The 13311-nt window shown below is 59.7% G+C and overlaps 2 protein-coding genes across 4 annotated transcripts; both read left to right on the top strand.

The window, feature by feature from the left end:
• Positions 1-1451: 1451 nt before the first annotated feature.
• Positions 1452-6973, top strand: SBK3 (SH3 domain binding kinase family member 3). Of its 2 annotated transcripts, none has more exons than XM_045203906.2 (4): positions 1452-1604; positions 2991-3141; positions 3390-3592; positions 5181-6973. In XM_045203906.2, exons 1-4 carry the CDS (start codon positions 1575-1577, stop codon positions 5874-5876), a joined length of 1080 nt encoding a protein of 359 aa, XP_045059841.1. In that variant the 5' UTR covers positions 1452-1574; the 3' UTR covers positions 5877-6973. The 2 variants fall into 2 exon arrangements, with proteins under 2 accessions (XP_045059841.1, XP_024426256.1); XM_024570488.3 differs by lacking the exon at positions 1452-1604 and adding an exon at positions 2175-2435.
• A 736-nt stretch (positions 6974-7709) lies between these two features.
• Positions 7710-12251, top strand: SBK2 (SH3 domain binding kinase family member 2). 2 transcript variants are annotated; one of them, XM_045203908.2, is made up of 4 exons: positions 7710-7781; positions 8586-8840; positions 10376-10578; positions 10958-12251. In XM_045203908.2, exons 2-4 carry the CDS (start codon positions 8588-8590, stop codon positions 11522-11524), a joined length of 1023 nt encoding a protein of 340 aa, XP_045059843.2. In that variant the 5' UTR covers positions 7710-7781; positions 8586-8587; the 3' UTR covers positions 11525-12251. The 2 variants fall into 2 exon arrangements, with proteins under 2 accessions (XP_045059843.2, XP_024426104.2); XM_024570336.3 differs by lacking the exon at positions 7710-7781 and having other exon boundaries at positions 8529-8840.
• Positions 12252-13311: the final 1060 nt, after the last annotated feature.

Here is a 13311-nt window from a genome sequence, read left to right as displayed (position 1 = left end):
CGCATTATTTCATTGTTTTTATGTCTGGACAGGTAACAGATGTGGGAGGAAAATTCGAGTAACCCGGAAGGCAGCGTGATAAAAGGGCCCCCGAAGCCGCGGGTGGACGGGGATCACTGACTCACTCAATTCGGGAAAATTGGGGAAAATTGGATACGGGCTGGGGAGCAGCTGACATTAAGGAATTGTTAAGGCCCTGCATTGCGATTCTCAGTATCCTAGTCGAGCTGGAAATTACCCTAATTTTTTAGATTTAATCCTAACCCGAGGATATGTTGATTGATTTGAGAGAGAGCGAGAGGAACGGAGACAGAGAGAGATCGTGGTGAAAAAGAAACGCTGGTTGCTTGCCCCGGTTCGCACCCTGCGCCCCCACCGCGGGGCAGGACCTGCAACGTTTTGGTGCACGGGTCGGCGCTCCCACTAAGGGAGCCACCCGCCAGCACACCTTAGCTTTTTATAGAGCCGTAAGCCGCAGTGTTGGGGCCACCATGGAGGGTGATGCCTGTGGCTTCTTTGGATCACTTGAGCTTTCTCGTGCGGGAGACGCGTTCAGCAGACCCAAAAGGAAAAAGCAAAAGGGAGCCCTTCCTTCTCAAGTATCAGCAAGTGTGTGCCTGTGACTACGCACCCACCGGCGGGTGCAGCTTGCGTTTCTTTGGTGGGAGTGTTTGAAAGCAAACATCGGGCAGCATGTCATCTCACCCTGAAGTTTTTCCATAGGCTGTAATTTACTTTAAAATAGTTGATTCCTCCTCCCCCGCCCTGCCCTCCCCCTAGGAAAATAGATAAGGCAAGGGGGGCATGAAGTTCTCGGTGGTGAAGCTGTTCATTGGTGGCTCTTCTTACTTTTCTGTGTATTGGTAGTTTTGCACAATCAAACCTCAAAGAGCAAAGGAAATTTTCCCTCTGCCCGCTCCCCTGTCCTCCCCCACCGCCACCCAGGGCCCCAGGGGCAACACCGAAGCCAGTTTCCGGGGATCCTTCCAGAGTGTCAGTGACGGCTGCTGCTGTCTTTATTAATAGCAGGCTGTAGTAGTGGTGAAAGCTGAGCCAGGCCGACCTCAGGGCCCTGAGTCAGCCTGGCCCAGGTCCTGCCGACACCTCCAGCCCTCCAGCCCGTGTAAGGCGATCTGGCTCTCGGAACCTCAGTTTCCTGCTCTGTAAACTGGGGATAAATCCCCATCTTTGTGGGCTGGCTGGGAGGATTCTTGGGAAAGGACTGCCCCCTTTCAAAGCCTGGCTCAGAGCTAGTGCTAGGGGCATGGGAGAAGTGCTTTCCCCACACATTTCTGAGCAGCTCTGAGCTCCTGAGTCTGAGGGAGGAGGGGCTGGGGGCCTGGACCCCTGGGTCTGAGGGAGGAGGGGCTGGGGGCCTGGACCCCTGGGTCTGAGGGAGGAGGGGCTGGGGGCCTGGACCCCTGGGTCTGAGGCAGGAGGGGCTGGGGTCCTGGACCCCTGGGTCTCAGGGAGGAGGGGCTGGGAGCCTGGGCTCTTGGTGTCATGGTGTGGGGCTTTGGGAATGGCCTCCCTGGCCCCTCAGACCAGCACTCCTTGCCCATGGAAGAACCAGAATGCACAGAGCTCCATGTCATCCACTCCAGGTAAGGCTTGTGAAGGGGTCTGTCTCCCCTTTTCCTGCAGCCCTCAGGCCTGGTCCCTGGGGGTTCACAATATGTTTCGTCCCCTCTGTCCTGGGACTAGAGCCCAGACTCCAGGCTGGTCTAAGTTTGGAAGGGGGAGGAGGGGAGCAGCAGGTCAGGGGGGTGAGGGAGGGGTGTGTGGGGGGACAGGGTGTCTCTGAGCTGTCACACACCCGTGTCCCAGGCCCAGAGAAAGGGAGGGACAAAAGGCTCTGAGCGAGAGTCAGGAACAAAGACAGGAGGAGAGACAGAAAGAGAGAGAGAGACACTGGGGAGAGGAGGCCATAGAGAAGCCAGAGTGAGGGGAAAACAGAGGAATAGAGAAGGGGAGGGGACAGCGGCAATGCCAGAGAGGAGAACGTGGTGACAGGAGAGAGGAGCCAGGGGCCAACAGAGACAGAACAGGGAGACCCACCCCAGAAACCCGAGAGCTGGAACGAGGGCCAGGAGAAGACAGGGAGGGTGGGGGGGAGGTCAGGGAGAGGAAGAAGGGGTGAGAGGGAGTGAAAGACATCCACAGAGTAATACAGAGCTGGACTCACAGGCACCAGAGAGTGAAAGAGAGAAGAGGGGAGTCAGGGAGACTCCCACAGATGTGGAGGGAGACCGAGGCAGACCTGTTCAGACGAGCTCCTAGACCTTGGACCTGTGGGGTGCAGTAGGCTTGAGTGGGCCAGTCACCTTTTGGGGAGCCCAGACAAGGGGAAGCCCAAGGGCTAGCTGACACCAGGCAACCCTGAGATGGAGCTCAGGGACCCCAAGGACCACGAGGATGGGGACCCAGACCCAGAGGTGAGAGATGGGACACGAGGGAGGAAGAAAGAGAGAGAGACCAAGAGACAGGCACAGAGAGAAACGGAGGCAGATAGAGAGAGGGCAAGGGACAGGGGGCAGACACAGAGGGGCTGAGAAAGAAACAGAAGAGTAGGGGAAACGGAGAAACATCAGAGATCCAGAATAAGAAAAACCCGAGGACACACAGCAAGACCAAGGCCCCAGAGAAATGGGCGCAGGAACCAGGAACGGGAAGCACAGCAAGAGAGGAAGATGGAGACAGATGGGTGGAGGAGGGGGCTGTGTTGGGGAGGACCCAGCCCCAGTTGAAGCTGGGGGTCTGTGGGCTCTCACAGATGGCAGTGGGTGGGGTCCCTGAGGCAATCGCCCCTAACCCTGCCAGGACACAATAGCAGGTGGCCTGAGGCTGGGTGAGTCACTGTGACTCATCCTCCTCTCTGGGGACAGTGACCCCACCCTCTGACCCCCCACATCAGGCCTGGAGTTGGCCTCCAATCTGCTCTCAGTGGGCCCCAGACTCAGCCCGTCCCCACCTCTGACCCTCCCCTGCAGGAGGACACGGACACGGCCCTCCAGCGGCTCGTGGAGCTGACAGCCCCCAGAGTGATCACAGAGAGGAACCTGCGTGCCCAGTACCGCCTCATCCGAAAGCTTGGCTCGGGCTCCTATGGCCGAGTTCTCCTTGCCCAGCCTCGCCAGGGGGGTGAGTTTGGCCATCAGAAGGCAGACTCCAGGACACCCCATAGGAGGGTTCTCAGAAGACACCCAGAGACAGAGCATCTGGGGCAGAGCAGATGGGGGCCCTTCTTGATTGGAGCTCTCAGAAAGTTAAGAGCTCTGTGATCTTCTGAGAAACAGAGCCCCTACCCAGAGAGGGTATGAGACTTGCCTGAGATCACACGGCAAGGTCAGAGCATCCTGAGTCCCCTTTCTTCCCCATCTCCCTGGCAGGTCCGGTTGTGGCTCTGAAGCTCCTACGTCGGGACTCCGTCCTGCGAACCACTTTCCTGAGGGAGTTCTGCGTAGGCCGCTGCGTCTCCTCACACCCAGGCCTGCTCCAGACACTGGCGGGGCCCCTGCAGACCCCCCGGCATTTTGCCTTTGCCCAGGAGTACGCACCCTATGGGGATCTCAGCGGGATGCTGCAGGAACGGGTGAGGCAGGCAGGGGACAAAGCTGGGACTGCTTATCCCAAGTGTGACTTTGTCCCAAACCCCATTTCTATCCCCAACCCTGACCCTCAAATCAATGTCCAACCTAGCTCTGCCCTCAGCCCCAAATGACTTCCTTATTTCTAATTGTCAGTGTAACTTCATGTCTGACCCTAACCCTAATTCATCCAAACACAAGCTTAGATGGGCAGGGTTTGGGGTTGGGATTGAGGGCACATTAGGTCTGATGAAGGGGTTAGGACAGAGATGGAGTTGGGGTTCTCGTTAGCACTGGGAGTGGGAGTGGGGATATGAGTGGAGCAGATCCGATGAGTTTAGGGTTGATTGCAGTCTGAGAATGGGGTGGAGAAGAGCGTGGATGGGGTGTAGAGTGAGGCAGAGAGAGCTGAGGATATGTGCACAGATCACGTTGGAGACGGGCTGTAGCCAGGTCTCCTCTAGGAAGGAGACCAGGTCAGTTAACTCCATGAGATTCTAAGAGCACTTGAGTTAAAAGGTTAGGGTGGGACCATCTTTGGGAACAGGCTTTGGGTTTGAGATAGGGTTGGGAATAAACAGAAGGAAGGAAGGAAAGAAGGAAGGGAGGGAGGGAGGGAGAGAGGAAGGGGTAGATAGAAGGAAGGAGGGAAGGATGGAAGCATGGATGGAAGGGTGGATGGAAGGAAAGAGAAAAGGAAGGAAGGAAGGTTGGTTGGATGGATGGATGAGGGGTGATGGATGGGTGGAAGGAAGGGAGGGAGGAAGGGAAGGGAAGGGTGAATGGACGGATTTTGGATATTAAATAATTGAATAAATTATGGGATTGCTGCGTGGCTGGTGGGATGGATGTTGAGTGGAAATACTGCAGAATAGACTGTTGGGTGGATAACTGGTTAGATGGGTGGGGTGCTGGCTGGCTGGCTGGGTGGATAGATTTGTTCATCAATTGATGGAGTGAACTGTGGAAGTTAGAGCAAGGTCTGAGCTGGAGACGGGATCTAAATTAGTATGGGATTAAGTAGAAAGTATGGGGTTTGCCTGGCTGGTGTGGCTCAGTGGATTGAGCATTGGCCTGTGAACTGAAAGGTCACTGGTTCGATTCCCAGTCAGGGCACATGCTTGGGTTGTGGGCCAGGTTCTCGGTTGGGGGTGTGCAAGAGGCAATCCAGATGCTTCTCTCACACATCGAGGCCAGATGTTTCTCTCCCTCTCATTCTCCTCCCGCCCCTTCTCTCTAAAAGATAAATAAAATAAAAAAATAAAGTAGGGGATTGTGTTCTCATTGGAGAGGACCGGAGTAGTCAGTTTAGAGGCGGTGAATAAGAAATGCAAGGAATGGTTTTGAGGGTCAGGGTCAGGAACAGGTTTAATCGAAGCTAAAAGAGTGTCTGGTTAGAACTGGGGTTTGGTCTGGGGCAGTACAGTTGAGGGTCCTGTTGCAGTTGGGGATGATCTGGAGAAGGTGTTGGGGGGCAAGTTACAGGTACACGAGGTAGCCAGTGGCCTGGAGTTCTGGATTCTTGAACTTCAACAAGCAAAATAAAGAAGGAACCAAGGCACCCTGACCCCCACCTTCTCTCCTTGACCCCAGGGTCTCCCAGAGCTGCTGGTGAAACGAGTGATGGCCCAGCTGTCCGGCGCCCTGGACTTCCTCCATAGCCGGGGGCTGGTCCACGCGGATGTGAAGCCGGACAACGTGCTGGTGTTTGACCCTGACTGCAGCCGTGTGGCCCTAGGAGACCTGGGGCTGACCCGGCCGGAGGGCAGTCCCACCCCTCCCCCACCAGGGCCACTGCCCTCCGCCCCACCTGAGCTCTGTCTCCTGATCCCTCCTAATACGCTGCCCCTCCGACCATCCTTGGACTCCTGGGGTCTGGGGGTGCTTCTCTTCTGTGCTGCCACGGCCTGTTTCCCTTGGGACGTGGCCCTGGACCACGACCCCGAGTTTGAGGCCTTCGCTGGCTGGATGACCACCAGGCCTCAGCCACCTCAACCACCAACCCCCTGGGACCAGTTTGCACCCCCAGCCCTGGCCCTGCTCCGGGGGCTTCTGGACCTAGATCCTGAGATGAGGAGCTCCCCACTGGCTGTCCTGAACTTCCTGGGGGATGACTGGGGACTGCAGGGGAACAGAGGGGCACCTGGGAACTTGGGGAGTATGTCCAGTGAGGATGGGGAGGAGGAGGAGGGGGGATCAAGCCTGGAGGAGTGGACAGAGGAGGAGGAAGGTGACCAAGGTGGCGGGAGGATGGGGACAGATGGGGGAACTCCCAGACCAGGTGACTGAGACAGGTGGCCAGAGCCTGAGCCAAAGGCCCCTCCCCCAGCCTCCACCACCACCTGGATGGAGAGACAGCTGCTTGGGTGAGGACGGAAAGGGAATACACTGCATCTCTCTGTCTCTCTGCTGGAGGCCAGACTTGGGCGCACCAGTTCCCTCCCCACTGAGGACCTGGGAGCCCAGGACTCTTGTCCCCTCCTCCCTCAGACCCAGGGGTCCTGGTCCCCAGCCCCTCCTCCCTCAAGCACCCTCCCTTTTCCTTCTGTCCTGAATGTGTCTGCTTGAACAAAGGCGCTGTTTCCCCGTGGACGAATTTCTGCGCTGTGGGAACATGTTGAATGTGGGGACGTAAGAGTCCTGATGAGGTCCCTCCTCTCCTCTAAGACCTTGAATGACTCCCACTGTCCACGGCACCACACCTGGGCTTGCAGGGTCTGACACCGCGGAAACTTCAGCCTCCGCCCACCTGTCCCGCGTCCCTGGGCTCCGGATGGTCCTGGGGGAGCCCCGCATCCTTTGTGCGCCCGAACATGCACGCACACACGTGCACGCACAAGCGCAGCTTCGTGGGTCTTCGGTTCCTACCTGCAGGAGCGCCCTCGTGCGCCCTCTCTGGCCCCGCCGGGAACTGCACCCGAGCGCGGGTCGAGCCTCCCTGTTCTCCGGGCTCCTCTCAGGTGCTCCAGCGTTGGCTTGGTCTCCTGTCCCTACGTCCGCTCGCTTCTGCCCCCACACTCGAGCGCCCCGCGACTGCTCGCACCCACAGAGCACGTGGCGGGTGGCCGCCCCGGCTCAGGGCCACCCTGGCTTGGCTGGATCTCCAGCCTCCCGCAGCACCCAACAGAGCAGCCCTGCCCCACGCTAGGGACACTGTCAGGGACTGTGCTTCCTCCTGTGACGCTGTCCTGCGTGCTTTTGTAAAAAAAAAAAAAAAAATGTGGGTTCACTCAACGCAACGCCGTGTCCTGGGCTGAACCCTGGGGCGGAAAGAGGTTGTTGGCAGAAACACCAGGGAGATAAGACGTGTTCGATCGTGAATTTCTGAGCTTGGACAAATGTGCCCTTGGCTGAGAGTCCCTGGCCCGTGGGCGAGGGGACACGGCCACGACACAGTCTGCAACTGTTCTAAAAATCTAAAGTTGTTCCAAAGTAAAAGCTGATTTTGAAAGAATTGAGTTCGCATCTGTCATCTCTCTATAACCCTGAGTGGAGGGTGCAACCGCGCAGGCTTGCGGCCTCCTCGCTCAGACCCGGTCCCGGCGCAGCTTCCCCTCAACAGTGAGGTCCGTGGGCTCAGCCTCGGACCCTCCGGTCTCCCTCCCCTCAGGCCACTCTCTTCCCAGTTGTCCAGCACCTGCTTCTCCTCGGCCCCAAGTCTGAGGTCATCTCTCACTGCATCGTTCTGGAATCCCGTTGTCTCATCCTTTCCCCAAAGGGACCCCAGTGTCTCCGGCCGCAGGACACCCGTCAGCAGCACTTGTGTCTGACCTGCCAATGGGGAGCCGATGGGCAGCTGGGGGGTGGAGGGGGGAGGTCAAGGCAGGGGCTCCACTGAGAAATGACTTCATACTCTACAGGTGGTCCTGCCTCCTGGGTCAGAGGTGGGGGAGGGGCAGAGGGCCTGGACTCCTGGGTCTGAGGGAGGAGGGGGCTGGAGGTCCCCTGGGTTTGATGGATGAGACACTGAACTCCTAGGTCTGGGACATTTGTCCAGCCACAGCCATTTCTGGGAGTCAACACACGATGTCGCTCTGTCCCTAGTGGGATGGAGGGGGCGGGGCCAGGGGCGGGCCTAAGACCCCTAGGTGGGGGCGGGGTCTTGCTCCTGGGCAGGCCTCTGCTGGCATGGGCTCTAAGTGCTGGACACTGACCACAGCGGGCAGCCGAAGGGTCAGGCAAGCCTTGGAGAAGGTGAGGTCTGGAGGTCGGTGGCCAGGTCAGGAGGGGGCAAGGGTTAACAGGGCTGAAGTGGGCGGCACCTGCGAGTGAAGCCAGGCAGGTGCTCAGAATCCTGGGTCCCGCCGGGGAGCAGGAGCAGGAAGTTAAGGCTGAAGACTGCTTGAGTGTTAGGGACACAGAGTCTGGGGGTCCCAAGATGTGTGAGTTGTAGAGGTTACAGGAGACAGGACCAGGGGTCCTGACTCCTGGGTCTGAGGGAGGAAGGGTTGGGGGACTGGGCTCCTGGGTCTGAGGGAGGAGGGGCTGGGGGACCGGGCTCCTGGGTCCGAGGAAGGAGTGTCAGGGGCTCTTTGGCACTTTCCGTTGTGCCTCAGTCTCCCTCTTCATTAGAGGCATCAGAGGAGTGGGAAACTAGTTGCGAGTTGGGGTGAGGTCAAGCCTGAGATCACAGATGTCCCTCACCCCCACCCCCACAGCACCCGATGGCCCAAGGGTGAAAGATGAACCAGATAACTCGAGACACCCCCATCTTGTTTCCAAAGCAAACAGACTTGGGCCCAGGGGGTGGATGAGCAGCCTCTGTCTCCTAAGCACACAAACAGGTGCTCTCTGGCCCCCAGGGGCTGGGGAGGGCAGGGCTGCGCACACCAGGGCCTGGGGGATGCCTGGGCCCCAGATAGCAGGAAGCATCTGGGAGCCATTCCCCAAGCCCCTCCTCCCTCAGACCCAGGAGGCCAGGCCCCCGGCCTTTACCCGCTCAGGCCTGGGTCTGGGAGCACCTGGGCCCTGGGTCACCCTCTGTGTTCTGCCCTGCAGACATGCAGGGCAGACAGCCCAAAGGGCAGCAGGTGGAGGAGGGGGCTGCTGAGAACGGAGCTGAGGAGGACCTGGGGGGCCTCACAGCGGAGGAGCTGCGGCAGGGCCAGGAGGCGGCACTGGCCCTGGAGGACATGCTGGCCCTGAGTGCCCAGACCCTGGTCCGGGCTGAAGTAGACGAGCTCTACCAGCAAGTGCGTCCCCTGGGCCAGGGCCGCTTCGGTCGGGTCCTGCTAGTCACCCACCGTCAGAAAGGTACCGGGCCTGGGGACGGAGGCGGGGCAGGAGGGCTGGTGCAGCATAGTGGGGTGGTGACGTGGGCCCAGGCAGAGACCAGCCAGGGCTACAGAGCCTGCAGAGCTGAATCCATCTCGCCCCTGCCCTCCAAGCTATGGGTTCTCGGGATGTCCTCTCTGATCACACATCATGCCTGTTATTGCCGGGACCATGGGGAGCAGAGGTCCCTCACCCCGTGGCCCTCACATGTGGCCAGCTCGGTGGCGGTCCAGAGCCAGGCTGTGGGCTGGGCACCTAGCAAGGCTGGACACCAGCCCCAATCTGGGGTCTTTCTGCCTGGTGTGCACATGTCTTCTGTGCCACTCCCCCATAACACTGGAATACTGTGGGTGGCACTCAGAATCAGTGTCATTCCAGCCTCACCTGGGGGCTCAGCCCATCCTGGGTGGTGTTGGGGACCCAGATGGGGGTCTGTAAACCCGCCCAGAGCCCCTGGGGCTGCCACAGAGCCAGGGCCAGGGTGGCCGGAAGAGCAGAAATCTATTTCCTCCCAGTCCTGGAGGCTGAAAGTCCGAGGTCAAGGTGTGAGCCGGGTCGGTTCCTCTTGAGGCCTCTCTCCTTGGCTTGTAGACGGCCGTCTCCTCCCTGGCTCCTCACGTGGTCACCCCTCTGTGTGTGCCTGTGCTCTAACAGCCTCAGATCAGACTAGGGACTACCCTATGACTTCATCTTAACCTCTTTCAGTCACATTCTGCGGTGTCAAGGGTGAGGACTTCAATGTAGGAATTTGAGGGGACAAGATTCAGCCCAGAACACAGAAAAAGACAGACACTAACCCGGGTCCTCGTAGAACTCGGAGGCGGGAACAATGGTAGGGCCCAGAGGGATGAAGGATGATTCGTGCCTTGGAGCTTCATCCTGGCGCCGCCCTGCAGGCTGGGCTGTGCTGAGGATGAGGGCGTCGCTGTCCTGGAGGGCAGGCAGCCCAGGTGGGCAGGAGCATGGCAGACTCCTCCAGCTGCTGCGTCCAGCTGCGGAGAGAGTGGAAGGCGGATGGTCAACATTTTAGGGGAGAAAGTGACCTTCCTCCATCACACATGACTCCCGATGGGTGAGGCTGCAATGATGATAAGATTGCAGAGGGAGCAGCGTCCCTGTCTTCGAGAGCTCAGGTTCTAGGATGTTGCTTCCACAGGTGATGGAATTCCTAGAAATCCCTTAAGGGGGTCTAACCCCAGTGCTAGGCACCCTCCCCCTACTGCCTCGGACACGGCTTTTCAGCTGGGGGGTGCTGGACCCAGGGGTCGCGGTAGGTCACTGGAGGTTCCAAGTTCAGTTTTCACAGTATCTATTCCTTAGCTCCGAGTCAGCGGACTTGAAGACAGCAGAGCGGAAGAAACTCAGTAAATGCTGTTATTGTTATTGAGGGTCAGCTTGGTAGGGAGGCAGGAATTGGAGGAGGTGGAGATGGGATATGGAAAAACTCTTGCTGGGGAGCCAGCATGGGTGACTTCGGGCTCCGGCTGTCCCCACACCCGTCCCTGCTGCCCCAGGCACGCCTCTGGCGCTGAAGCAGCTCCCAAAGGCCTCCACTTCCCTCCGTGGCTTCCTGTACGAGTTCTGCGTGGGCCTCTCGCTGGGCACGCACCCGGCCATGGTGGCGGCCTATGGCATCGCAATCGAGTCCTCCGACTCCTACAGCTTCCTGATGGAGCCCGTCCTGCATGGGGACCTCATCACCCTCATCCAGCCCAAGGTGGGTACACAGAGCCCCAGCGGGTCCCCGGGTGTCTCCCTAGGTTTCTTGGAAATGCCCCTCAACCGCCTGGACTGCATTGGGCCTCAGCAGGCCTTCTGGCCCCCGATGCCCCTCCTTGGGTCCACAGGTCTCATGGAATTGCCAGTCCCCTCTGCGGTTCGCTAACACCACAGGGCTGACACTATGACCCCTGGATCCGCCAGTCCTCCTGAGGTCACACTAGCCCCCACCAACCTCCTGGGGCTTCATGGGGCCACACCAGGGCTCACTGGGCCAACCTATTAGAGGTCCTTCATTCTCCCGGGCCTGCTCCCTGGGGCTGAGGAGAAGCTATACCCAGGGGAGGGACAGCAGCCCTGACGCCTCTGCCCAGCAGGTGGGCCTCCCGCATTCCGCGGCCCAGCGCTGTGCGGCCCAGCTGGCCTCTGCCCTGGAGTACATTCACTCCCACGGCCTGGTGTACCGGGACATCAAGCCCGAGAACGTGCTGGTGTGCGACCCGGACTGCCAGCAGGTGAAGCTCTCGGACTTCGGCCACACGAGGCCCCGTGGGACCCTGCTCCGCCTGACCGGGCCGCCCATCCCCTACACTGCCCCCGAGCTCTGCGCCCCCCCGCCCCTCCCCGAGGGCCTGCCCATCCAGCCCGCCCTGGACGCTTGGGCGCTGGGGGTCCTGCTGTTCTGCCTTCTCACCGGCTACTTCCCCTGGGACCAGCCCCTGGCCGAGGCCGACCCCTTCTATGAGGACTTCCTCCACTGGCAGGCCTCAGGCCAGCCCGAGGACCGGCCCCAGCCCTGGGTCGGCCTGACGCCTGTGGCAGACACCCTCCTGTGGGGGCTGCTGGAACCTCACCCCCGCAAGAGGAGCCCTGTGAGCTCTATCCACGGCTACCTGGGACGATCCTGGAGGCAGCAGGAGGGGGACGAGAAGGATGGGGAGTGAGAAGGGCCGGGGAAGCCTGGGCCCACACTTGCCTGAGAGGCTTGGAAGGGAAACCGGGTCCCACATCCTGAGGTCTCCTGGGCATTCGTGTGGTGGCTTTTGGCTTCTCTCCTGCCTGGTTTTGTCTCTGTCTCCTTGCTTACCCCTTTCTGTCCTCCCCATTTCCCTGCCTAGGCCTGTGGGGTCTCTGAGGTCCCTACATGTCTATGCCCACCTGTCTCCATCTGCCCCAGGGCCTTTGCACGTGCTGCCTCCTTTACCTGCGGTGCCTGTGGCTCATGCTCTTACCATCTGCAAATCTGAAACGCTCGCACCTCCATTCTCCTGGGGCCACGCCTGCCGCCCTGGGAGGCACTGCAGGGGCCCCCAACGCTGTGCTCCCACCAAATCTCCTCTGTGATACTCAGTCCCCTCACGCTGCAGAATGTACTCATGAGGTCAGCCTGCGTCCTGTGGAGCATGAGCTCCTGGGCAGCAGGGAGCCCAGCCTGTCCTGTTCTCCGATGTGACCCACACTGCCCAGGCCGACCTGGCCATGGCAGGGAGGCAGCAGAGACTTACTGGATAAACGGACCCCTGAGGCTTTGCAGTGCCCTGTCCTCGCTCATCTCTGTCTCCTCTCCTCGGGTCTCCCTCACTCCCCAGCACTTCCCCTCCTCCCACAGGCTGGGCGACGCCCTCTCGATAAGGTGCTTTCTCCTCTCAGCCCAGCCACTGTCTGCAAATAAAGTCCACCTTGCACTTAGGTCTCTTCACGCATGTTGGTCTGTCTGCTTGAGAAAGGGAAGGACGTTGTGTGTGTGTGTGTGTGTGTGTGCGTGCGTGTGCACACGTGCACCAGAGAGAGCATTGTGCACAAGGGGGAGACCAGAGATATGTAGACAGAGAGGGAGGAAGAAAAAGAGCCAGACAGACAGATGGACAGAGACAGAAACAGAAAGGGAAAGAGACAGACACGCAGAAGGAGACAAAAAGAGAGACAACGAAGGACAGGAGGAGGGACAGAGACAAACAGAAGGGCAGAAACCGTGACCCAACCCCCCCACTCCCCACCCCCCCACCGTGTGCTGGTGCGAGAGGCGGGCTCTGGGTGGGCTGCGTGTGTGGGCGAGGCTGCTGTGCCGGGGTCATCTGGGCCTATTTCTGCACGTCCGGGTGTGGGACGAGGAGACAGATTAAAGGGAGCCTGAAGGTGCCCGGCTGTGAGCGGACAGGCACAGGAGCTGGGATGGAGCGTGCACTTCCGTGTATCGGCGAATGCACGTGTGTCTGAGCCCGTGTGCGTGTGTGTGGCCATGGTGTGAATGTGTGAGCGGGGACAGAAGGGACGCCTCAGTGCGGCTCACTGTGTGGACACCAGATCCATCTCTGTGTGTCCACGAGGCCTTGAGTGCGTGTGTGGCAGGGGCGGAGAGTCACTCGGGCTGGCGCCACCGCCAGGCACCAGCTGGGCCCCTGCGCCTTCACACCTCCCCCTCTCTCCCGGCCCCTCTTGGCAGCCGCCCTGTTTGCAAACACTCTGTCTTCCTCTCCGTGCCCTCCTTGGCTGCCAGCCCAGCACAAGGCTACAACTAGAGCTGGATCCTGTGTCACTCTCTGCCTGGCCTCTGTACACACACCCCGGTGCCCGCCCCTGCTGCGGCCACGAGGCGCTGCCTGGGCGGGGGAGGGTTGTGTGTGACAGCATGTGCAGAGTAACCCCACGGGCCCTTTGAATCTAGGTTCAATTCAGAGAACTGGAGACACAGGCCTGTCGTGGGCAATCCAGGTGAGCTTCCTGGAGTAGG

The sequence above is a fragment of the Desmodus rotundus genome, chromosome 12 (genome assembly GCF_022682495.2).
Source record: "Desmodus rotundus isolate HL8 chromosome 12, HLdesRot8A.1, whole genome shotgun sequence".
NCBI lineage: Eukaryota > Metazoa > Chordata > Mammalia > Chiroptera > Phyllostomidae > Desmodus > Desmodus rotundus.
The sequence above is the reverse complement of the archived record's forward strand: the minus strand, read 5'-3'. Positions and strand labels throughout refer to the sequence as shown.